This window comes from Danio rerio, chromosome 13, assembly GCF_049306965.1.
Source record: "Danio rerio strain Tuebingen ecotype United States chromosome 13, GRCz12tu, whole genome shotgun sequence".
Taxonomy (NCBI): domain Eukaryota; kingdom Metazoa; phylum Chordata; class Actinopteri; order Cypriniformes; family Danionidae; genus Danio; species Danio rerio.
Window position 1 is genome coordinate 23229189 of NC_133188.1, and position 25336 is coordinate 23254524.

Genomic DNA, 25336 nt, shown 5'->3' on the forward strand with positions numbered 1-25336 from the left:
GATTTGTTAAAGACAGTTCTAATACTCTTAAAGGGCACTTAGGTTACCCCTTTTTTTTTCAGATTTATTATGAATCTTTTGTGTCTCCAGAATGTGTCTGTAAAGTTTCTGCTTAAAACACCAATCAGATTGTTTATTATACCTTTTATAAGTTTCTCTCTTATAGAGTTTTGCACTGGGTGGCGGTTTTGCTGTACTGCACCTTTAAGGCTTGTCTTCCCCGCCAGCGTTTGTGAGAAATACTACAGTAAGAACTTTACCAATGAGTATTTGATGCATTGGCTGTTAAGTTACAACGATTAGTCATACACAATGTCGTTACAAAGTTCACGTGCACATACACAGACACACAGGCACAGACACACACACACACACACACACACACACACACACACATACCCAGCACGAACACGATACGCACATACATACAGACAGTGCACGTTTAGCTTTGCAGTCTTTTTGCACGCAAATGTGACAGGATACAGGTTAATTTCCACTGCTATATGGATAACTGTTATGTTAAAGTACAAAATAAACCTGATTTAACATCCCCAAACCAGGATTGAAGCGTCTTCATAATTGTTCTGACACGCGGCTGTGCTGATGAAATAAAGCTGAAGTGAATCACTCTAATTCATTACACACATGCACTGTTTTAAAACATTTTAAACTTTTGAAACTCACTCTTCTTGATCAAATTTGATGACAATTGATGATCCTAGCAAACTGAACAGACCTTTTATTCCTGGCTGCTTTGCGCTTGTCTTCTCTTGTTGATATGATTATACACTTGACTACCGGGACATGTTACGCAGCTGTCAATCAATTTGGTCGGCGGGTGGACCGCATTCCTACGTCAAGTTGCGGTCGGTCTGAAAACGGCTCCAATTGGTCCACCGTTTTTAGGTTGTTAAATTGAATAAAAAGGACTCAGTGTGTTTATATCACCCCAATATGACGTTCTATACACTATACCTACACATATTAACAGCTTGAGAAGTACATTTTTCACCGTAGGTACCCTTTAAAAAAAAACTCCAACAAATATTTATACCTGATAGACCAACAGCCAACTTTCTTCTAACTGAATCAAAGCCAAAACTGTCCCAGCAGCCTGACAGACACATCCAGACATCCTCAGGTCCCTCATCAAAAACTAATCAGGCATTCTGCCTAGACAGCTAAATTCTTTTAGTCAGGCTGCTTTGTGTTTGCATGCAAAGGCACTTTAATTTGGACATCTAAAGCCTGATCTTATTTTCTTAAGATAATTGTATTGGCTTTAAGCCTATGTAGATATATTCTCCAATCAAGACAATGTTACAGTGTGTGAGGATGAATTAGAATTTTCTTTCCTTTCATCACATTTTGGTCACAGTGATGTTATGGAGATAAGCGTCTCATTCAAGATTCGAAACCTTTAATGTCAATTGATTCTATTTAAGATATAAGTGCTTTGAAATAATTGTTCCACAAGCTGTGGAGATGTTGAATACAAATTATTCACACTAGAAATATAATAGTCATTAAGCTGTATACTACACAGTTTGATCCCAGACCAGTTGCAGAAATTGTTTGAGTGATCAGACTTATATCTGTCTTGAATGCCTAAACAACCCCTTTAAGACACGTTTTGAAGTCTTGATTTGCTTTGGTGGTCATTTTTAAGTGTTCCCTGTTGGATTACTATGTATTGACTTTGGACTGTGTTTCTCGTTCTGTGATTGTTTGCTGCCTGCCCTGAACTCTCATCTGTTTGTTGCATCACGCTATTGGATTTCCCTGGACATTGTTGTATGATGGTGTTTGCTCTGCCTATTATGACTACTTATAACAAAGCTGCATTTGAATCACCATCTTTGTTGTCACACTTTTATACATTGTTGATTGTTGGCTTTGTTGATGCATGATTTTACAGTATTTCTCAGCATATCACTTTCCCCTCCATTCCAGATTTATAATTTACTTCAAACAAACAAAACATACAGAGCTTGCACATGTTTGGATTTTTGCTAATTGGTGTGATGACTTGTGACTATATTTGTCAGACATAATTTCCCTGTGTTTTTTGTGTTTTTGTGTGTCTGTTTTCTGTTTTGTGTGTTAGCCTCCATTGTTTTCTTGTGTTCTTCCCCTATGCTCTCTGTTGCACACACTAGTTTTGTACCCATGGTCACCCTTGTTAGTTGCCCTAGTGACTGTATCTGCCCAATTTTAACTCATTGAGCTCTGTTTTAACAATTTAGGTGCAAAGTCTAAAGCGCATGGCACAAAAGCATTAAGGGCAAGTCCGAATCCACTTTTGCTGTTTTAGGGGTGGAAAAATACAGCACATGGTCTAACAGGGTTGTGCATATTCTCATAAGTTATAGGTGTGTCTTGAGCATAACATACATTAAACCAATCAGAGTCTCATCTCCTATTTTCTTTAAGATTCAGTTGCGTCACGCCATGGCACATTTGATATTTACATGACGGACTTTGTAAGTGGAAAAACTGAATGGAAAAACGAGTTCCTCTTTTTGGCCTCTTTACTTTCTCTTTACTTTACCTTTACTATTTATTTTACTCCTTTACTTTCATGAATAAGGTAACGATGTTGTACGCACTCCACTGAACACATCCATTAGCCTACATATTTAATCTTGTTTGTTAAGTGCAAAAATTTGTTTCAAATCTATTTCTAAATTCAGTTCTAATTTCCAGCAAACTAATAAATGACCAATAATAACGAAGTGTGGCAAAAAAACATATATATCCAAACACACTTCCTATTCTTCTGCTTTATACAATATTCTTCATATTGTGATGCATACATCTCCAAAACCTGACAGGTGGACAAATCTAAACTTGTTTTTATTAAAACAAATATAAATATGCATATAATAAATAATACTGCTAATAATAATATACAAATTCAAAATGCCATGAATAAACTGAAAAAAAACTCCCCAGACATGATGAAGAGATGGAGGCAGTGGTTTTTATATTTATGTAGTAAATAATAACTTTAGTAACATTTTAATACTTTATTTTTTTTCATATGTAAAGATAAATGTGCATTGATGTATTAGGCATTTGAACCTGCAAAGGTGCATAACTAACTCGCTCTGTGCTAGACTTTTCACTTTTGCACGGTCTATTTCAGTTTCTCAAAATAGCAATGCGCCAACAATGCACCTTAGCACACCTCCTTTTTAGATCTGTACACCCATGAGTCCACAAAGTAGCGCAAATGAAATTGCTATTTAAAGAACGTGGCACAAAACGTGAAAATTAGGGTTGTACTTGTCTGAAAATAGCAACAAATTACTCCAATGTGTCATGCCTTATTACGCGGGTGTATAATAGGGCCTATTATCTTGTATTACCTATGTATTTATACCCCATTGTTTCACTTGTCTACCTTGCAATACCTTGAATTTGCTTTCAATTATTATTATTATTTTCTCCTGGAAATGTATCCACCTCTCTGTCATTTGCCTACCTCAAGGCTAATGTATACTTCTGTGTCAAGCACACGCGCATGGTCCGGCGCAGCCTTCACATGGTCACATAGCCCTGACATTGACTCGCACCTCTTAAAAAGTGTAACTATATGTCGGAAAAAGGCATAGCACAAGCTCTGTGATTGGTCACTTGGTAGCTGTGATAAGCGTGGGCAGTGCTGAGAGCCACAAGTGCAATTGAGCGAATGTTTACAAGTGTCGAATCCATGAAAGAGCTCCAGAGGGAAAATGTTGTTTTGTGAGTCTAAATAAGCGCGTTTTAGCCACTTGTACATAAAGGTATTGTTCAGAAAAAAAACAAAACACTCTTGAAGAAACTCGATACAGACAAACATAACAACCTTCTACCAGCTAGTGTTTCAGAAATGTTATTGCAGAGCAACATCAAACAGCGCGCAGAAGTATAAATGCACAGCTATACGCAAGGCAGGCATCGTGGGTCACGGCGATCGCTTGACGCAGAAATATAAACTGTCTTTTATTTAACAATAGTCTCACTTAAAATTTGGTTGATTTTTTAATTTAACATTGGTTACGGTTAAATACATTTTATTCTATTTTGAACATTTTCATTACTTTTTATGTTCTTAATGTTGTTGTATTGAAATTGAAATTTTTGTGCAGTTAGATTAGTATTGATGTGTGTTTACAGTAGTGAATGATATTATAAAATGTGTGTAACCCGGGGAGTGACACTGACAACAGATGTTTGGATCCACATGCAGGTTTATTCAGTGGTCAGGCAAGCAATGGTCAACACAGGTGCAAACAGATGTATAAGGCAAATCCAGAAGCGTAGTCAATATAACAAGTGAGAGGTCGAAAGGCAGGCGACAGACAGGGATAACTAAATAAACAAGACTAGGTAAGAACACGGGAAAACAAGGCTAGAAAAACACGTTGTAATGTCACTGAGGCAGATAACAAGACTCGGCAAAGTGAATGAGTGAGTGTGTTGCTTAAATAGTGTGTGCTATTAGTCTCTGACAATCCTCAGGTGGTGCGAGTGTAATCAGTCTAGATGAGGAAGCATGTGTGAGTGTCAGCGGAGTGCATGTATGAAAATGTAGTCCAGAAATGGCAGATTTGTAGTCCATAAGTTATTGTGAGTAAGATCCAGCGATCTTATGAAGTACGATCGCTGGTAATCATGACAATGTGGTACATAAACTCATTTCTCCCAAAGCAAAATGCATTTTGGACCCAGTGCAATTAAATCATTTGTGCATTATTTTCCTGCTATTTTGCATTTTAAAACAGATATCTTACATCATACCTACATATAACTGACTTATAAACTGACCTTATATTATCAGGTATATTTAGCTAAATCATGTGCTTTTGTTATCCATACATTGCCCATCTGGAAAGAGCTGTAATTTGCTACTTCATTTCAGCTTGTTGCATTTGAACCAGTTTATATTTAGTCTCAACTTATTATTTAAGGGCAGTGTGCCATTTCCTTTCCTGCTTCTAAAAAAGATGACTCCAGATGTCCCCAACTCTCTGCTGTTCTCATTACCGCCAGCAAGGTGTTCCAAAATTGAGGATGATAACGTTTATGGTGGAAGACATTAAATAAAATACCTAGATCCCATTTGCCAGGGATGGCTTTCTGTTATTGCTTTCATTTCAGACCTCTGAACCTGGAAATGAAATGATGTTCTGCAGAATGTTTAGAGCAAAATATACTTTGGCTTGATGAGACTGTTATTTGAGATTCCTTTAATGGCTTTATTATTATTTATTATGTATTGTAAATAGACGTTTGCATTTCGTAACCAGAACACAGCAATATACAACAATGAGGTTGTGATCAGAACGTTCTCTCTTGGATTCTTATACACATTTTGATGTATTAGATGATGGTGAAAATATTTTGGAGTTCAAGAAAGGTTAATGACCTCATATGTTAATAATTTTATTCCTCTGAAATAGAATAGTAGCACATGTTTTTTAGACAATTTCACTGGATTAAATTACCACAAAATAACCATGTTATTTAGTGTTTCCTGATTTCTCTCATGGGAAAGTGGATTTGATGGCTAAATACGTGCAATTAATTAGCTTATTGAAAGCAAATAAAAGCAAATAAGTTGGAAGCAATGGAACATATTTTGTGTATTGTTATTTATATTTGCTTCATATTTGTGTTGTGCTTTGTGAAATCTTTAACACATGGCTCAGTTGGCATTTTTGTGTGGAGGTTGCATGTTTCCTCCGGGTGCTTTGGTTTCCCCCACAAGTTCAATGACACGCAGTAAAGGTGAATTGGGTAAGCTAAATTGTCCGTAGTGTATGTGTGTGTATGAGAATGTATGGGTGTTTTCCAGTGATGGGTTGCAGCTGGAAGGGCATCCACTGCATAAAACATATGCTGGATAAGTTGGCGGTTCATTCCGCTGTGGCAACCCCAGATTAATAAAGGGACTAAGCGGAAAAGAAAATGAATGTATGAATGTTTGTATTATATGCAATATTTGTAATTCTTCAACGGATTTCAGTAGCCTATAGCTTATTTCATCTAGATCTATAACACTACAAAATGGACACGTAATTTGTAAAGTTTTGTATTCATATTTTGTATTATCTCCAAAATAAATAATCCGTCGCCCAGTCTCTTACACACATATATAGTTGAAGTCAGAATTATTAGCCCCCCTAAATTATTAAATATGTTTATTTTTTCCCCAAATTTCTTTTTAATAGAAAGATTTTTTCAACACGCGTGTTATTGAAACACCAAGGAGGACACAGCAAAGAAATATCACTTATTAAATTAAAACTGCTTTAATTATTATTTTAAGTAACAGTCTTAAATTTAAAAGGCAAACATGAGAGCAATCTTATGCAAAAGACCTCTAGCCTATTAGGTGTTTTATGGAATATCTTAAACTGACCAGTAGCAAGTTTTTTTTCTTTCCCTTATTTATTCTTTTTTTGGCACATGTACTCATAAGTAATGTGAAAACTAGTGTAATGACAGCGGCACATTATCTTGCAAACTTTCCTCTGCTTTCACTCTGCCCTGAAGCCCTGAGGTATTTGGCGGGCTGAAAAAGGCTGGCCGCTGGCCCAAAGAAAGCCCCGCTTTGGCACGATCAGGCCCCGGAAGTGACTATGGAAAAGCGACTGGCCTCTGCTCACACTGGCTTGCTTGCTTCAGGCGCGACAGTGGAAACGCGGCTATTGTGTGTATACAAAAAAAAAAAAAAAAAAACAGACCAACTGCTCACAAATTCCTTTGATTCAAAAATATTTAGCTTCTGATGAGTGTTTTTATTTTAGCCCCTAAATGCAGTCATGTAAGTGAACACAGATGCACACTCAGAAGTATTCATCACAGCAGGACGTCTAAGAGAGTGGGCAATAACAGTTGTAAGTGTCCTCTCAAGCACCATAGACATGAATACATGAAAATAATGTAACTTAAAACAGCCAGCCTGTTGGTCTTCATTTTAGATTTTCTGCTCTTATTTATCCCAATTCATGATGCAGAAAAACTCTCTGAAGTTTACCAAAGACCCTCATGGGATAAACATAGCTTTGCTGTATACCTGAGGCAAGAAAAATGAGAGAAAGCGCAAGATAACCAGCAACAATCTCAGTATTTCTGTGACGGCAGAGGGTACAGAGTGGTCAGAGGAAGAGATAAGCTGAAGAGGGGTGCTTTGATCTGATCTGCAGTAATTCTCCATCTCTCTGCGGTTGTGGCATGAACACGGCTATTTGTTGAACCTAATATCCTTTAGTTTCGCTCGCTTTCTGTGAACATTTCCCAATCTGCTATGGTTTTGTCTGAATTTGTTATGTCATGCATGGATATGCAGAGATAAATATCTTGTGAACAATCCCTGGAAGTTTTTCTTTGGTTTGGTGTGGTCTCAGAGACTTATTTTGTGAGTTTGCAACTGCTCATTTTGAGAACTAAAGTTTCAAATTGATAATCAAGTTTGATTATCTACATCTCCAATCATTTAAAATAAAATTATTATGGAAAACACTTCAAATGACTTATTGTGAAGTGCTTCTAATTTATAAAAGGTTCTGTCAATTTCTAAAAGGTCATAAATGATAACTAGAATCCAGCAAACGCCTCTTTTTTTTTACTTTTTTTTTTGTCAAATATTGTCAATGACAGTTCAGTGTTTTCTTTCTTCGGCAGAGTTGATATTAATTTTGACCTGCTGGACAATCAAATCAATCCTCTGCCTTCCTCTGTCTGTTGCTATTTAATCATATGCCGTCTTCACAATTGAATTGGACAAGGTGACCTTTAGTTGCTCGTGCAGATGTGAGCTGTCAAAAAGTCCTTCATATCATATCAAATGCTTCTCTCTAAACCAGACTTTGTGTTTGACTTTGAGGGAAAGCTGTGATTGCCATGATATTTTGATTTAAGCAAGATGTGAACATGAAGACTTGTTCCAAGCAGTCACCTTAACATGTTAGCTAAACTCAAGATGTTTATGCTGAAATTGTTTGACTTACAAATTCTAAATACTTTTTAAAATCTGTGTTTTTCCTTTCACTTCACTAGATAATCTACTGATAGACTACCAGTTCACCTTCAGTCTGCTTCAGGAAGACGATCAGCACTACACTGGTATTAACTTCATGGCAAATCCAGAAGAGGTCAGTGCCTTTACAGAGAATTAAGAAACAAGCTTTTTAACTATTTGTATTTTATTTTGAAGTGTACTCCAAATAACATCTTTGTAACAACAGCATTTGTGTCCTAAAAAGACACAATGACAAGATGTTTTTTTTTTTTTTTTTTGAGCACAATGGATGCTAAAGTAATATGTGACAACATAATTACAGCCATTCATTTGATAGTTACTGCACTTTACCTTTTAATTAGGAAACTAAAATGTGTTAAGCTTGTAATCAAAATTGACGTCGGATGAATGGACATACAGATTGATGGATGTATGTATTGATGGACTGATGCACAGATGGACGGATGATGGATGAATGGATGGATGGATGGTTGGAAAGACAGATTGTTGAATGGTTGGACTAATGCACAGATGGATGGATGAATGGACTGATGCACAGATGGACTGATGTATGGATGAATGAATGGACAGAATGGAATGGGTGGATGGACGGATGCAAATATGGATTAATGGATGATGGATGGATAGACAGATAGATATATGGGCAGTTGGACTGATACACAGATGGACTGATGGATGACGGGATGGACAGACAGACAGATAGATGGATGGATGGATTGATGCACAGATGGATGGACAGATGGATAGACAAACTGACGGACGGATGGATGGATGGATGGACTGATGCGCAGATTAATTAATGAATGACGGATGAACAGACAGACAAACATATGGATGGCTGGACTGATGCACAGATAGATAGATAAATAGATAGATAATTAGATAGATAGATAGATAGATAGATAGATAGATAGATAGATAGATAGATAGATAGATAGATAGATAGATAGATAGATAGATAGATAGATAGATAGATAGATAGATAGATAGATAGATAGATGGATGGATGGATGGATGGATGGATGGATGGATGGATGGATGGATAAATGGATGGACGGAGGGACGGCCGGATGGACGGACAGACAGATAGATAGATAGATAGATGATAGACGGACGGACGGACAGATAGACAGACAGACAGATAGATAGATAGATAGATAGATAGATAGATAGATAGATAGATAGATAGATAGATAGATAGATAGATAGATAGATAGATAGATAGATAGATAGATAGATAGATAGATAGATAGATAGATAGATAGATAGATAGATAGATGACAGTGAGTTGGATGGGTGGATGGGTGAACAGACGGGTGGATGAGCGAATTGTTGGATGAATGGACTGATGAACAGATGAATGAATGAAATGACTCATGCATGGATGGGTGGATGGATTGAGGGAGGGAGGGAGGGATGGATGGATGGATGGATGGATGGATGGATGGATGGATGGATGGATGGATGGATGGATGGATGGATGGATGGATGGATGGACAGATGCACATATGGATTAATGGATGATGGATAGACAGACAGATGGATGGATGGATTGATGCACAGGTGGATTGATGATAGATAGATAGATAGATAGATAGATAGATAGATAGATAGATAGATAGATAGACAGACAGACAGACAGACAGACAGACAGACAGACAGACAGACAGACAGACAGACAGACAGACATACAGACAGACAGGGAGATATGGATAGATGGATGGATGGATGGATGGATGGATGGACAGACAGATGCATTGATGGATAGATGGACTGATGCACAGCTGGATGGATGAAAGGACTAATACATAGATAGGATAATGGATGGATGAATGGATGGACAGAAGGATGGATTGATGCATGCATGTATGTATGGATGGATGACTGATGCACAAATGGACTGATGAATGGATGAATGTATGGACAGACAGACAGACAGACACATTGATGATTGGACAGTTGGACTGATGCACAGATGGATGGATGACTGGACTGATGGATGGTGGATGGATGGATGAACAGACGGATGGATGTATGGATGTTATCCACATTTTTGTAATTATGGTAAAAATACAGTTTATTCTGTATTACAGTTGTAACATATCTTTTGTTTATGTTGTTTGTCTTCCAGACCAATAAGAACCTCGATATGTCAATAAATGCATCTAACAATTTCAACCTCAACATTACATGGTCCATCGGTTCAACAGGTAAAGTATTTCATGTTAAAATAATGAAATCCCAAAAGAAAGAATGACTTTGTAAAATAGTTTGAGCTATATAGGCCTGCTGTGTGAAGCCATTTGTCAGGGCATTCATAAAATGCTTTTTGATTTCAATTAAGATACACAGACACTGCTCTTGCACAGGCAAATGCCTAAGCGGACTAGTTTTCATTTAGTTGCTGTTTGAATAAAGCTGTAGGACAAGCAGATATGCGGAGAAGTGTTATAGATTGCCCTATAGACACAGATAAAGCAGACTCCCTGTGGTCACTGCAGTAATTCAGATATAGTGCTCGAATGTAACAGTCATTGTCATGAGAGCACATTTAAAGTAATATTGAAGACTGAGCTAAAAAAAACGGTTAATGGAAATTCACATTTTGCATTGTGATAAATTGCTGATAAGTAAAAGTAATCTTAATGGAACAGTCACTTTATGGGTCATCAGGGATACATTAGTGTAGACTGACTGACGTTCATGTTCATTTGCGGTTGGAGATTTACTGTATTATGATAGAGCATGTACGTTGTAAAAATGATTTCTCAAACTTGTAAATCACTTAAATTACGATTTGTTACTTGCATAAAAAAATTATTTCTGCAATCTTAAAAGTTTCTTCAGTTTGGTCTGCTAATTTTTTGTAATGTTACATTTGGTCGCAACTTCAAAAAGAGCTAAAAACTAGCAAAAAAAGACTAGCAAAAAAAGCTTATTTACTCACCATGGTGTTGTTCTAATGCCCTGTGGTCTTACTCATGTTTTTTGCAACACAAAAAGAGAATTCAAAAAATGGTCTTGCTCATATGCGAGTATTTGATGGCTCTGAATTGCAAGCAGCATTAAACTTTTATAAAGGGTTGAAAAATCGTGCTGAATGGTGTCATGTGCCATATTTTTTTCATGGGTTCTGTAAGTCTGTGTTGTGATAGTCGGTACATTGGTACACATCTCTTCATTTGTGATAGTCGGTACATTGGTACACATCTCTTCATTCGTGAGGTTGTATTTGTGCTGCGATTCACAGAAAAAAGTTCACAAGTTATTAAGTTAAATATGTATGTGCATCAAAACAAGAAATCATCTTCTAAAGTTAATTTAATATTTAACTGTTATGTGGAAATGTAGCTTTATTTTTCTAGTCATGATATTTTGTGCATAGTTGAAATGTTTTAACTTTTTGTCCCTGGCGTCTTTTTGACCTGCAAATAACATTTGCTAACATAGACAAATTCTCATTGTTCAAATGGCATAAGACTTTGTACTGCGTTCAACACTAGATATTTGGGCTGCACGATTCTGGCTAAAATGAGAATCATGATTTTTATTAATTTTTTTTTTTGCTTAGAATAAAGATCATGGTTTTCTTATGATTGTAGATGAAAAATAAAGGTTAATATGAGCAGGCTATTAGTATTGTTATTTCTCAAACATAAGATAAACAATAATATATTAGACCTACAGTATGTGTAGGTCTACTGTTGGTTAAAATGATACATTTTGGATGAACTTGGAATTGTGGACTTGAATAGACTTTAAATTTGTCCTGGTCGGTAATGCACAGTAAAGTGATGAATATCAGAATACTCTTTATAACTTGAATAATAATAATACTAAGTTAAATTATTATGTTTGAGACATATGCTTACAATCTGTCATGTGACATTATTTAGACCAATTTTCTCTTGGTAAAATCAGACATTTGCCATTATCAGATTCCCTCCTGCATTATATTCAACATTATATAGGCTAGAGATGTTATAGTGACACTGTTAAACATTTATTCTTACCCACAACACTTTGTGTTCACTATAAAAGAAAAAAAATCCAATGATTGTTGTAATTATAACTCTAAAATGCAATATAATCATTTAAATGATGTGCACACTTTCGGTTTTACTTTTACTGTCGAGTACGGTTCATGTCATGACTGTCGTCATTCCGAGCAAAAAAACAAAAAAAAACCAAACAAACATGCAAATCATATCATGGGTCCCAAGAAATCACTCTGTTCGACAAACTGAATGTTATTTACAAGTTTCTTATATGTTATTCACAGCCTATGCAGGTTCTGTCTGTTAAAGTAGACCTCATTCACAAACATGCTCTCTGTGGAAAAACACACAGCTCACGGTCAGCTCATGTGTGATTTCATGTTTGCGAATAAATGATTATATGAATAAAAGAATTGTATTTTTGAGTGAAAAATATCTTATTAAAACAGTAGATGTCTCTTTCAACACTATTTATTGTCCTGAGCAACGCATATAAAACAACGTCAAGACTTGTGTGACCGCCTTTATGCTTCTCTTTTGACTTTATTATTAATTTATTCATTTTCTTTTTGGCTTAGTCCCTTTATTAATCAGGGGTCGCCACAGCGGAATGAACTGCCAACTTATCCAGCACATGTTTTACGCAGCAGATGCCCATCCAGCTGCAATCCATCTCTGGGAAACATCCATACAAACTCATTCACACTCATACACTATGGACAATTTAGCCCACCCAATTCACCTGTACTACATGTCTTTGGACTGGGGGGAAACCAGAGATGCTAACTGACCTAGAAAAGGCTCGAACCAGCAACCTTCTTGCTGTGAGGTGACAGCGCTACCTACTGCGCCACCTCGCCACCTGACCTGATTATAATTGGCTGAATCTTAGAAATTCTGAATAAAGATCATGCGGGGGATGATATCTAGATCATGATCTTTCTTTGATTAATCGTGCATCGCTACTAGATATAAAAAAGCTGAAATGCTATCTTAATTTTATTTTAATATAAAAAAGGCATATTCATGGACTTTTCAGAAATGAAGTGGCACACCTCCAACAAAGCAAAAAAAAGTGGTTCTGCACATTTGTTTAAAAAACACGTCATATAACAGCAGCTCAGGTTTGGCTGTGACAGCCAAACCTAATGGTTACAAAGTTCACAGATTCAAATCCTGGCACGGCAGGGTTTAACTGGGGGAGTGAATAACCAGCACTCACACCACCCTCACTACCAAAGCTGAGGGGATTTCCTTGAGCAAGGCACCAAATGCCTAACTGCTCCCAGAGCAACCCACTGCTGCGGGTTTGTGTTCATACAGTGGGTCGATTTGGATAAAACAAGTGTCTGCTAAATGCTTCAATGTAAATGTCTTGTGCATTTTTAATCAGTTACAACATCACAGGCACACTGTTTTCAGGAGTTTTCAGGAGTTTTTTTAACAAATAGTGTTTTTTTAATGAGTATAATTATTTCATACGTTGTACTGTTGATATTAAAAATAATAAAAAAAAATAGTCTGTATATAGGTGTTTCCCAGGATTGGGTTGGAGCTGGAAGTGCATCCACTGTGTAAAACATATGCTGGATAAGTTGGCAGTTCATTCCACTGTGACGACCCCTGATTATAAAAGGGGTTAAGCCAAAACGAAAAAGAATGAATGAACGAAAGTTGGCAGTTAATTCCGCTGTGGAGACCCCTGATTATTAAAATACTAAGCTGAAAAGTAAACAAATGAATGCTAAAAAGTTGTTTTGTTGCCTGTTGTCTTTAGAGACCAATAAACAACCCTAAACGAGTACCAGGGGTCAATTTGAATATAACTCTATGCTTTTCTATTACAAAACAACTTTTAATACTCATGGATCCTGATGATACATTAAGGTTTTATGAAACAAAACTATCGGTCACAAGAAACTGAACGTTACTTAAAACATATATCCACAGCTTCGCCAAATAGTCCTAAATGGGCACGCAACAGTCTATGCAGCTTAACCATTGACTTCAACCACCATAGGCAAAGGTTTTGTCTTTTTTCTACTGAAAAAGAAAAATGCATCTTGGATTGCCATAGTAGCTGTAAATGATTTGGAAATTTACCTCATTTTGGTTTTCTTTTTTGGTTCAAAATCAAAAGTTCATGCGTCATGTGAACATCACCATCGATGCATAATGACTGATTTTATTAGATTTTTGATAAACTACTTGTTTAACTCTTGAATCTATTTAAACCCTCACTATAGAAGACTTTTTAAATATTTTATTTGTGACACATTCCCTATTGGTCATGGCATTCAAGCACAGCTCTTTACAATAATAATATAGATCTGCATCAGATGTTGTAAAGTTGAAGGGTCGATCAGAATAATAGGCCATATTTAATCTTGCAGAGTGTTTTGTATGCTAGCATTGTTGTTGGCTGACATTGTGTTTTTTTTGTCCCTGCAGCAGGTACGATCTCCGGGGAGGAATTCCCTATAGTGTCCAAGACTAACATCAAAGAGTACAGAGACAGTTTCTCCTGCGAGACCTTCTCCTTTCTGGCAAATCCCAATATCACTTTTCATGTGTATGTCAGCAACTTCTCATGGCCAGTCAAAATACAGGTAAGATCAACTGCTACCTTTGGAGTATGTTTCATATAATCAGTCTAAAACTCCTTATGTTTCAAGGTTGCATTGTTGTTAATAAGATTAAAACTAAAACAGTAAAAAATAAATAAATAAATAATAATAATAATAATAATAATAATAATATTATATATATATATATATATATATATATATATATATATATATATATATATATATATATATATATATATATATATATATATATATATATATATATATACACATATATATACATATACATATATATACATATACATGTATATATATATATATATATATATATATATATATATATATATATATATATATATATATATATATATATATATATATACATATATATACATATACATATATATACATATACATATATATACATATACATATATATATACATATATACATATATATATATATATATATATATATATATATATATATATATATATATATATATATATATATATATATAAATAAACAACACAAGAAATGGAAAAAAAAAAACTAAGCGAAACTTACAAGTTACTGACTATTAGCAAAAATAATGGTGGTTTTCAGAATTAGACTAATTCTGTGGCAGAAAATCTGACCTGTGGCTTTAAGTAATTGTAGATTGTGCTTTTACAGTCAACCACTTTATATATTAATAAATATAAAACTTTTTCTAACATCACTTTAGTTGCCAAAGAAAGTCAAACAAGCGTGTTTAACTATATTATCTTTAATATTTAAAAGTTAGTCTGAATTTCCTTAAACTTCACTTTAATTCATTTAAGCTGCATTTTACATGTTTTTCAGTTCACACTCTCCACAAACACACAGGGATTATCAAAAAAATATTTGTATTTATTCACACTCACTTCAATGTCTGTAGGAATAAAACTTAGGAGTATAAATATACAAGACATGAATTACTAATGACAAACAGCTGAGTAAGCACAGCTGAAACCAATAAATACTAATGAAGGCGGGAAAACAGAACAAAGGAATCACATGATACAACAAAAGATAGCACATGTAACATGACAGGGAGAAACAGAATTCTAACACTAAGTTGATTTAAGCTATACAAACAAAACTGCTTTAGTCAGGATTTTTTTGGACTTTTTGAAAGTAGTGCATTACAATATTGAGCTACTCCCCCTAAAAAGTAACTAACTGCAATAACTTGGTTACTTTTTATTAAAAAATTATGCGTTATATTACCTTTTAGTTACTTTTGCATTACTTTTCCTTATCTGCTTGAGGTTAACCTCAGAACTTGCAGGTGTTTTTTTACCTTTTTATGGAGAAGCTCTGCATTTAACAGCCATCTATAGAACCTACACCTTCATTTTCCTTTAAAAAAGGTAGGATAAAAATATGTTTTGAGAACCTTCTGAGCCCAGATTTACAGTACACACTATATATACAGATTAATGACAGTATGTAAAGTAATGTGTTTGCTTCTTTTGAATTTTTAGTGTTATTATTTAAGTAAATTCACTGTCCATTGAGGTAAAGACTGCAATAAAGCCTAAGAGTACTAACACAATAATTTATTTAGGCAAATACAGATTTTTTTAAACCTTTAAAATGTTTGATAACAAAATGAATAGGAAGATGATAAAAAAATATTAAATCCCCAAATCAAAATAATTCCTTGAGCTTTATACATTGAAAAAATTGCTACATGTGGTCTTAACAAATGTGTAAATTGTTTCCCAAAAGAGAAAAAAAATTCCTACTATATTACAAAAAGTATTCGCTTCTACAGTAATGTTAGACAGTGGCTGCACCTCCTCAACAATAAAATCAATAACCTTTTTTTTTAGGTTTAGTCAAACTAATTATTTTACCTGGAGGAAGTGAACTGATGTCGATCATAGCTGCCATTGTTTCTGTCTGTAGTGATGATGGGCGATTTGTGAATGAATCATTTGTTTTAACTGGATTGTCATGAAAGGTTTGCATCTTCAGAACAGAGCTTCACTTGCGAGAAAACAGTTAAACAGGTCATCTGGAGTGTGAGAATGACAGATGAGCCATAGATAAGGAAACGTGTTGTATGCACAAACATCCATTAGCCTACATAAATAATTTAGTTAATTAAGCTCAAATATTTGTTTCAAAACTATTTCTAAATTCAGTTTTAATTTCCAGCAAATAAATAAATAAAAATAATAACAAAGTGTGGTCGAAAAACTGAGTTATACCCAAAACCTGACAGGTGAACAAATCTAAGCTTGTTTTTTATTCATTCATTTTCTTTTCAGCTTAGTCCCTTTAATAATCTGAGGTCATCACAGCGGAATGAATATTTTGTAATATTTTATTCCTTTAATTCTTTTTCATTTGTAAAGATATTTGCGTATTGCTCTACATACTGTGTGCATTAAGCAATGTTTAAGCGAGGCGCACAACTAACCCGCTCTGCAGTGGACTTTAGTCTTCTCTCAGCTGGTCTATTGAGCAGTCTATTTTCGTTCCTCAAAATAGCAACTTGCCAGCAATGCACCTTAACACACCTCCTTATTGAGACTAGAATGCCTATGGGCGCACATACAGTATGAGCGCAAATGCATATACTATTTAAACAGCATGGTGCAAAACGTCAAAACGACACTTGCATCAAGCTGAAACTAGCAAAAAACAATTACACCACGCTGGGTGAATGATAGGGGCCTTAGTTAGTAGATTCAGTTAGTGGAACAGTACACTGACTCATCTGCTGTGAAAAAAAGAGACCTGATAATGATGATGAGAGAAAAAGAGATGCCTGTTTTTTCACGGCACTCTTTCTCATTGAGTGTGTGATTAAATCAGACCTAATTTTTTAATACATTTTGTAAATTTTGTAATTTTTTTGAAAAGTAACTAAAAAATTATACTTATTTTTAAAAGTAATGCATTTTATTACCTCTAATTTGGAAAAGTAATATTATTACGTAACACGCGTTACTTATCATGCATTACCCCCAACCCTGCTTACAGTATACAATATTTTGCATATGCTATATTCATTCATTCATTCATTCATTCAGTCTTAATATATACACAGTGACTTGTGTGATATGCTTATAAGCCATTGTGTATGTACTTGTTTGAATTTAAAAAGTACAAAGTTTAGTTTCAGCTCCATCTCTTATTATTAGAGTACTTTTCTTAGATTTTATACTTGATATCCTGTTTTACACTAAACTGATGAGCTTTTTATTTAATGCATCATATATAATGAATGATAAAGTAAAATTATTATTATTATTTTTTTTTCACGTTGTGTGGCTTACTGGCTTTGATCAAAACAGAATCATGATCATCAATACTTTCATCACCCCAACTACAAATTACTGTAAATATTACGCATAAAATTTGTTTTTGATTTTAAGTCAGGCTTTCTAAGCCCTCATATCCAAATAGTGTGGCGAGCGTAAACCATTAAAAAGTGTGTTATGGAAAATAATATGTTTAATGATCCGTGAGTCTTTGTGCTCATCAGTTATTTTAGAGTGCATTAGAAAAGCGCCGACAAACCGCAAAAGATATCTTCATTCTCTCAGTATTCTCATCTATGAGCTGAACTATTTTTAAATACTTGTGCTTTTCAGTGTTTATGTCATTCTCTATTAGGTAATCCCGAGAAATGTGTTTTAGCTGGTAAGCTATTATATTTTTCAGGGTATTTGTTATTGTTATTTGTGCTTATGGTGGCCTTTCACATAAATCCTACAGTACATTGATAATATTAGACAATTTTAGTAGTTGAAAAGGCACTACCAATCTTCTTAAAAGTTAATTATTAATAAAAAGACTTTTACGAAGAGTCTTTTAATTATTTTATGATGACTCTTATGCTCAGTAGGCTATAATTATTTGTACATTTTTCAAAACAGTAAAATCTTGAACTATTATTTATTCATTCTTTTATCCATGATTGTTCTTTTATCCATTAGAGGTCGCCACAGAGGATTGAACTGGCAAATTATCCAGCATATGTTTTACACAGCTGATGACCTTCCAGTTGCAACCCAGTACTGGGAAAGACCCATACACTCTTACATTCACAAACATACACTATGGCTAATTTCTTTCTTTCTTTCCGGCTTAGTTCCTATATGTCTTGTTTCCACTGACTGGTACAGTACGGCACAGTTCGGGTCAGTATGCATCGATGTCATTTTCTCTCGAGAAAATGTCTAAAGTAAAGCTGTACGGGTCTCTTATCATATGAAAAGCACTTCTAACACAACAGACACTTTATACACATGAATACTTTTGTATAAATGTTTATTACTAACTTTCTATGAAAATAAGTTGATTATAACTGCAAATGCAGTGCAAAATAGCCTACTGCAGCGTCTGCAATTATAAAAAAATATATAGAAATGCAACATATATGAGCACATACAGACCCTTACAGTCTCCGATATAATAGGAACTACAGAAGAACTACACACAGCAGATATTTAGTCCTTATTTAGTTTCATAAACAACACAAAATATTGCCCATAGTCACCGCAAACCTCTCAACTGTGTCTGCAATCTTCAGCAGCACATGTAGTCTCTTGTTAGAGAGTCATTCCATCATTCTGAGTTCATAATAGTCCAAAAGGTGATGCTGTGATGACAGAGCTGATTTTTTCAGCAGTATAAGCAGTCATTCTACAGTCTCTAGTAACACAATTATTTAAAAATCAGACAGTTTAAGGCAAAATTTTTAACCCTCCTTTGATTTTTTTTTTTTTTTTTTTTAAGTGGTGAAATAGATCAAGAAAAGTTCTATTATGTATATCTTTTTTTTATTATTCTGAAGTGTTATTTCTTTTCTTTTGGCTGGAATTAGTTTTAAATTAGTTATGATTAGTTACATTTATATTATTAAATATTAAAATATTTTCTAAAAAGTGTTGAAATAAATTTTTTTACTGTTAAACAGTTTCAGTATGAATAGTATTCTGTCTTTACCTATATAGACACACAGTGTTTGAAGTTATTATAACATTTCTTCTTAATTTCAAACCTGTATTTTTTAACACTTTTCTTTAAACATGTCTCAAAACATGGCACCTTATTTGTTAATTTATGTTTTTTTTAGATGCTTTGAAATAGAAATTATCTTATTCATCACAGACATTTAGAGGCATATATTTCCTGCTCTTTTTTTTATTTATTTATTTTTTGTCCTTTTTCCACCTTTACCCAAATAGTGTAGGCCTGAATTAGAGTAGTTACTGAGCCCTTTTACTCCAAGATCTACTCACTCCAAGATCTACTCAAATGCCCCCGCCACTGGTACAAATTCTGCTTTATCTTTCCCCTTCGCGTTCCGCAATATCCGTGGAGGTCCAGAACAGGTGGTGCTGCTTATAATGAGTCAGTGAGTAAACCATCGCAGTCATCAGTCTTCCCAGCAACCCCTCAGTCAGACCATGCTGTGCCCTATGAGAAAGTGCAACTTCACCGTGGTCTGTTAGTATCAGCTCTCTATTGATTGTGGCTGTGAATCATTCCCATTAATGCAGTTTTACCATAGCCACATATAGATGAGAGTGTAACACGAGCCCTTAATTGTCCTCATCAGGACCACAGTCATCTATAGACTGATCTGAGTAACCGGAGAAGAACCCACTCTGACCTTCATCACGGCTGATGGACATCCAGTCAAGCTGCTTTCAAAATAAAATCATCCATCCCTCCGATTTATTGGCCTATTTGGTGCATAAAGAGAAAATAATATTTCCCTCTGCCAGCCAGAGTAAGGGAAGTTTCATCTTCCTTTTAAATGACTCCTTTATCGACTGGAGAAAGAGATTAAACTGTTTTTTTTCTTTTTTTTTTTTCTCAGCTAGAGTTCAACATCTTTCAGCTTTTGTTTATAGTGTTATCATGATACTGGTATTTCTCTTTTTTTTCTATGATACTTTAAAAAAAATACAAAAAAGATACTTGGTTTTAAAAAAAATATACAATGTTTATTACAATGCAGAAATTTTACCACAACATTAAGGACTGAACAGTTTAAGTTTAAACATCTTAATTTCTTCATTTGTCAGAGTTGACCTCATGCCTTAAGATTTTTTTACTATTGATCCAGTCAGATTTTTACTTTACCTGCCATTTTCACTGTCCCATCACAGCTGACACCCAGCTGACACTGCTTGTTGGAGAAGGGTCTGGCTGGAGATTTGCACTTGCACTTTCAGGCTTGCGCTCTCGGGCTGAATTTAAACAAACAAATTAAGTTAAACATAACAAATTTTAAAGTTTGTTTAAATTCAACACATATAGGTTGTATGCATATTTTTTTTCAGTCTGGTGTGGAAAATGTAATTTATTGCAGTGCTTTTTGTACATTCTGAAATCGACTTTATATCGTATATCAATCAGACAGTGAAGATTGTTAGTTTTTAAAGAAAACAGATGCTGATTTTGTAACAGCATATAGTTCACCAGAAGTGTTTGACCCAAATTACTGAAAAAGTCCTTCTGCATACGTCTGCAAATACCCTATAAGTTATTAAAACTATTATGTGTAGAAATGTGTTGAAAATGTCTTCTTTCTGTTAAACAGAAATGGGGGAAAACTATATACAGGGGGGCTAATAATTATGAAGGGTTAATAATTCTGACTTCAACTGTATTAAGCCACACACACATTGATATTCTGATAACATTTCTTCCATATTTATTTAATAGTTTACGCAGATGTTTTTATTTGTTGCGATTGAAAATCTGGGTTATTCCACCAAATATTGTTTTCTTAACTTTTCAGAAGCTATGAATTTCAGAATTAAATTCTTGCAACACAGGCTTATTCTTAAAACATACCCTTATATATGTTTTCGGAGATTGCAAATTATGTAGCCAGAAGTACATCTTACAACACTACGGGATGGTTACCAGTTTGTCCTGTTAGCTCGCTATGTATCGCTATGTATGTACAGTATGTCCTGTTAGCTCCGATATGTTGGCAGACTTGAGACGCAGAGAGGAGTTGACCACAGTGACAGGATTCGAGTCTGGTGAAGTTCCAGAAAGTGGCTGTGACAAAAACAGAAGTCCAAAAAATAAACAAATAAATAACAAGGTGAGAATGTGGTACAATCTGAACACATGGTAAAAACCAGGTGAGGGCTTTTCTTTTTCTGGATTCTTTATGAAAACTGTTGGGTTTTTGGAAGATGGAGGGTGGGTCAGTTGATAAGTCTGTCAGTCAGTCCACAGTGGCCTCTAGTGGATTTACGCTAGAACAGCAGGTGCAAATGGCACTTACGAGAGAAATTTGAGATCTCAAAAAGCGTACACAGCGGTCTCTGGTGGATTCGCAAAAACAAAAACTGCAAAAAAACGTACCTCCTGGGACGCATTTGGCGCTCTCCAGAAATGTTAAAAATAGGGGTATGTTTTCAGAGTGAGTCTGGGTTGAATTCTTAAGAGGGCTAATAATATATACCCTTAAACGTATTACAAAAAAAAAAAAAAAAATCTAAACTGATATTATTCAAGGCAATCTAAAAAATAAGACTTAAATATATATTGTAGGAAATACAGTGAAATACTGTTCCATTAAGCATAGCTCTGGCAATATTTGGAAAAGAATATTAAATTCGGAGGACTAATAATTTTGCCCTCAATTCATTTTCTAGTCTCTCTATCCCATCATATCTGTCAGCAAAGGTTACGTGTGGTTTGTGAGTGTTTTATGTGGTCTCATTCCTCATGTGGGTTAATAGTGCAGGTCAAGGCTGTAGAGGCTTGTCTACAGGTGATGTGCTCTGGATGAAGTGTATGTGAGAGATCGCCGTGTCGCTGTCGGCTCTGTGGCTTAACTGAACCGCTGACATGCGAGTGATTGCTATCACAGTTGGAGTTGTGTTCTGCATTCATCACCATCAGTCTTCACTTTTCCACTGTCTGCAGCATCTCCTTCACAGTCACTCAATCCTCTTCCACTCTCTATTTCTCTCTGCTGCCGGAGATTCTTCATTTATAATGCTGTGTTCACTTTGAAAGGGTTGAACACACTGTACCAGCTTAATCAAATGAGCAATGCAGAAATACTTAAGTTGTCATTTTATGATATTTTATTCAGCAAGGATGAATAATGTGACAGTATAATGTTACACCAGATTTTGATGGGAAATAGACGTTGTTCTTTTGAAGATTCTATTTTTCATCTTGAAAAATATCACAGTATTTTATGAATATATTAAGCAGCCAGCATTGTCTTCAACACTGAATAAATAAGAAAGGTTTCTTGAGCATATTGATTAAGAGGTTTTGAAGGATCATTTGACACTGCGTATATGTTAGTTCACCAATATTCTGTTATATAACATAAAATTTATATGTAATATGTAAGTATATGTAACATTACATGAAATGTAATTATTTAACACTCATATTTTTAGTAAAATATTTTAAGTATGAAAATGTGATAAAAATAATCTAAGCATTAAAATAGTTTAAATGTTTAATAATTTAAATTAAAAATAAAATAAATAAAAATAAAATAAATGTAATACAAAAACTATACTACCTTCAATAACAGAAAATGATTTATAACACTGCATGACAACCACAAAAATTTTAAGTTCACTAATTACATTTATTTATTTATTTATTTATTTATTTATTTATTTATTTATTTATTTATTTATTTATTTATTTATTTATGTAATTTTTCCAGTTTATTTGATTTTAAATTTTATGTTTTCCATTATTTGTGTTTCTTCCTAACAAAAGTCCTAACAAAAGTCATGTTTGCCATTATATTTTAGTTTTAATTTAAATTTTAACTGATTATTAGGGGTGTGATGAGATTTCGGGCTATGGGATCCCGCATGACTAAATTGCGCCAAGGTTAAAATTTGTCATGTGAGTTGTTACGATGGAGCTTGAGGGTGACATTAGCATTTAAGATTGGAGGTAAGATGCGTGGGCGGGCCGCATACCACTCAGCAAATGTACAGTTGCGACTTTGAGCCACATTTTGCTATGGGATATTCCATACACACACGCTCTTTGGCACTATTCTCTGCACCAACTGAGTCAGTAAAGCGATTTGCATGCTGTTATTGGCCTATTTAATTAAAATATAGTTAAAATAGCATTCATTACAAGTTTATTTAAAACAAGCACCTAAATAATAAGCACCTTTGTTTTTTTTTTCAGTTTAATAAAAATCTACTTTTACTCATATTTAAGCTAATATTTTGCTAAAATTTAAAATGATATATTTACACTATTTTCCATTCACATGTTAGCAAAATATTTGCAGCGTTTAAATAGTTGATTTTTTAAAAGAACCTAAATAGTTTTTCATTACGTGATTGCTTCCCCCGCATCATTGAGGATTCCAAAAAATAGTATAAAGAATATCCTCTTGTCTCGTTCTTGTCAACCACATCTTGTGTCTCGTCTCGTGAAGTATGCATCTCATCACAGCCCTACTGGTTATTGAGTAATTAAAATAATTATGAAATTAAGAAAAGGTGTACAAAAATAGATTAATATAAATAAAAATTATTGATGATTGAGTAATATTAATATGAATATACAATTATTAATAAAATAGATAGATATGAAAATAAAACAACACTACATGGCAGCCACAAACCAAGCTGCAATTTTCGCAAGCTGCTTTTTTCCCCATTAACAATAAACTGAAAGCCTAACCACAAAAATGGAGATTAATGGCATATTGCCAACACAGTTTGCACGTTTTACCTTAATGCTTGCCATTATTAGTATCCTATTAATCACAAATCTAGTTTACCATTACCTGGTTATCAGTTTTAATCCAGATTAATCAAGCCTCTTTAATGAGTAACTGTAGGAGAATCAGAAAGTGCTCATAAGCTTGGGAAAGATAGTTTCCTGCTCTTTCCACTCCCTGAGGGTCATCAGTTGCTCCCCGGATGACTTCAGCTCAGGGATCAGGGCTGGTTTGGGGGCAGAACATGAGGGGATTTGCCCATCCGTGTGGAACAGAATTATATTTAGCTTGGTACTGTGGTTCTGTACCTCACTGCTCCTGGATTTTTCAGTCCACATCCAGAGTGTACTGTTGGACTTTTTTAAAAATATTTATTTACTTGTTAGGTATTTCAAAGAGGTTTTATTAATGCACATGAACAGATTTTTAGCTAAGTGCATTTTTTTTGTTGAAGTTTATGTGTTTGTTGATTCAATCCAAATTCGAGACATAGAAGGCTAGTGATACATATTATGCCAGCAGTTGAACGTATGATAGAATCTGTAATGATGATCTATGGGGTTTACATAATCTTGATTCATGAGTGTTTTTGCTGCATCAGTGTTAACATCAGGAACAGTTCTCATTAGCTTTAAGTGTTGCTCCTGATCAATTTTTTTTTTTCTTGTCTACTAGTAACCAATCATTTAATCCATTAATTGTTTCTCTTAAAGGGATCATTTACACAAAAATTACAATTCTGTCACCATTTACTCACCCTTTATTTGTTAAAAATCTTTATTTCTTTTGTTAAATGTAAACAAGGATATCTTTAAAATGTATGGTAGCTGCCATTCACTTTCAACCAGCATTCTTCAAAATATCTTTTTTCTGTGTTCAAAAGATGAGAGACACATATAAATGTTAATAACCACACAAGGGAGAGAAAAACATGATTAGGTTCTTTTCATACTTTGGTGAACTATCTTTGTAA

At 34.5% G+C, this 25336-nt stretch overlaps 1 protein-coding gene across 3 annotated transcripts in view; it reads left to right on the forward strand.

Annotated features, from left to right (window-relative positions):
* The window catches only part of atrnl1a (attractin-like 1a), a 473626-nt gene that overhangs the window by 227954 nt on the left and 220336 nt on the right, over positions 1-25336 (forward strand). For all 3 annotated transcript variants that reach the window (XM_073920776.1, XM_073920775.1, XM_073920777.1), the window contains exons 23-25: positions 8050-8144; positions 10164-10242; positions 14482-14639. In XM_073920776.1, coding sequence (XP_073776877.1) covers positions 8050-8144; positions 10164-10242; positions 14482-14639 — 332 coding nt within the window. The remainder of the gene's footprint in view (positions 1-8049; positions 8145-10163; positions 10243-14481; positions 14640-25336) is intronic.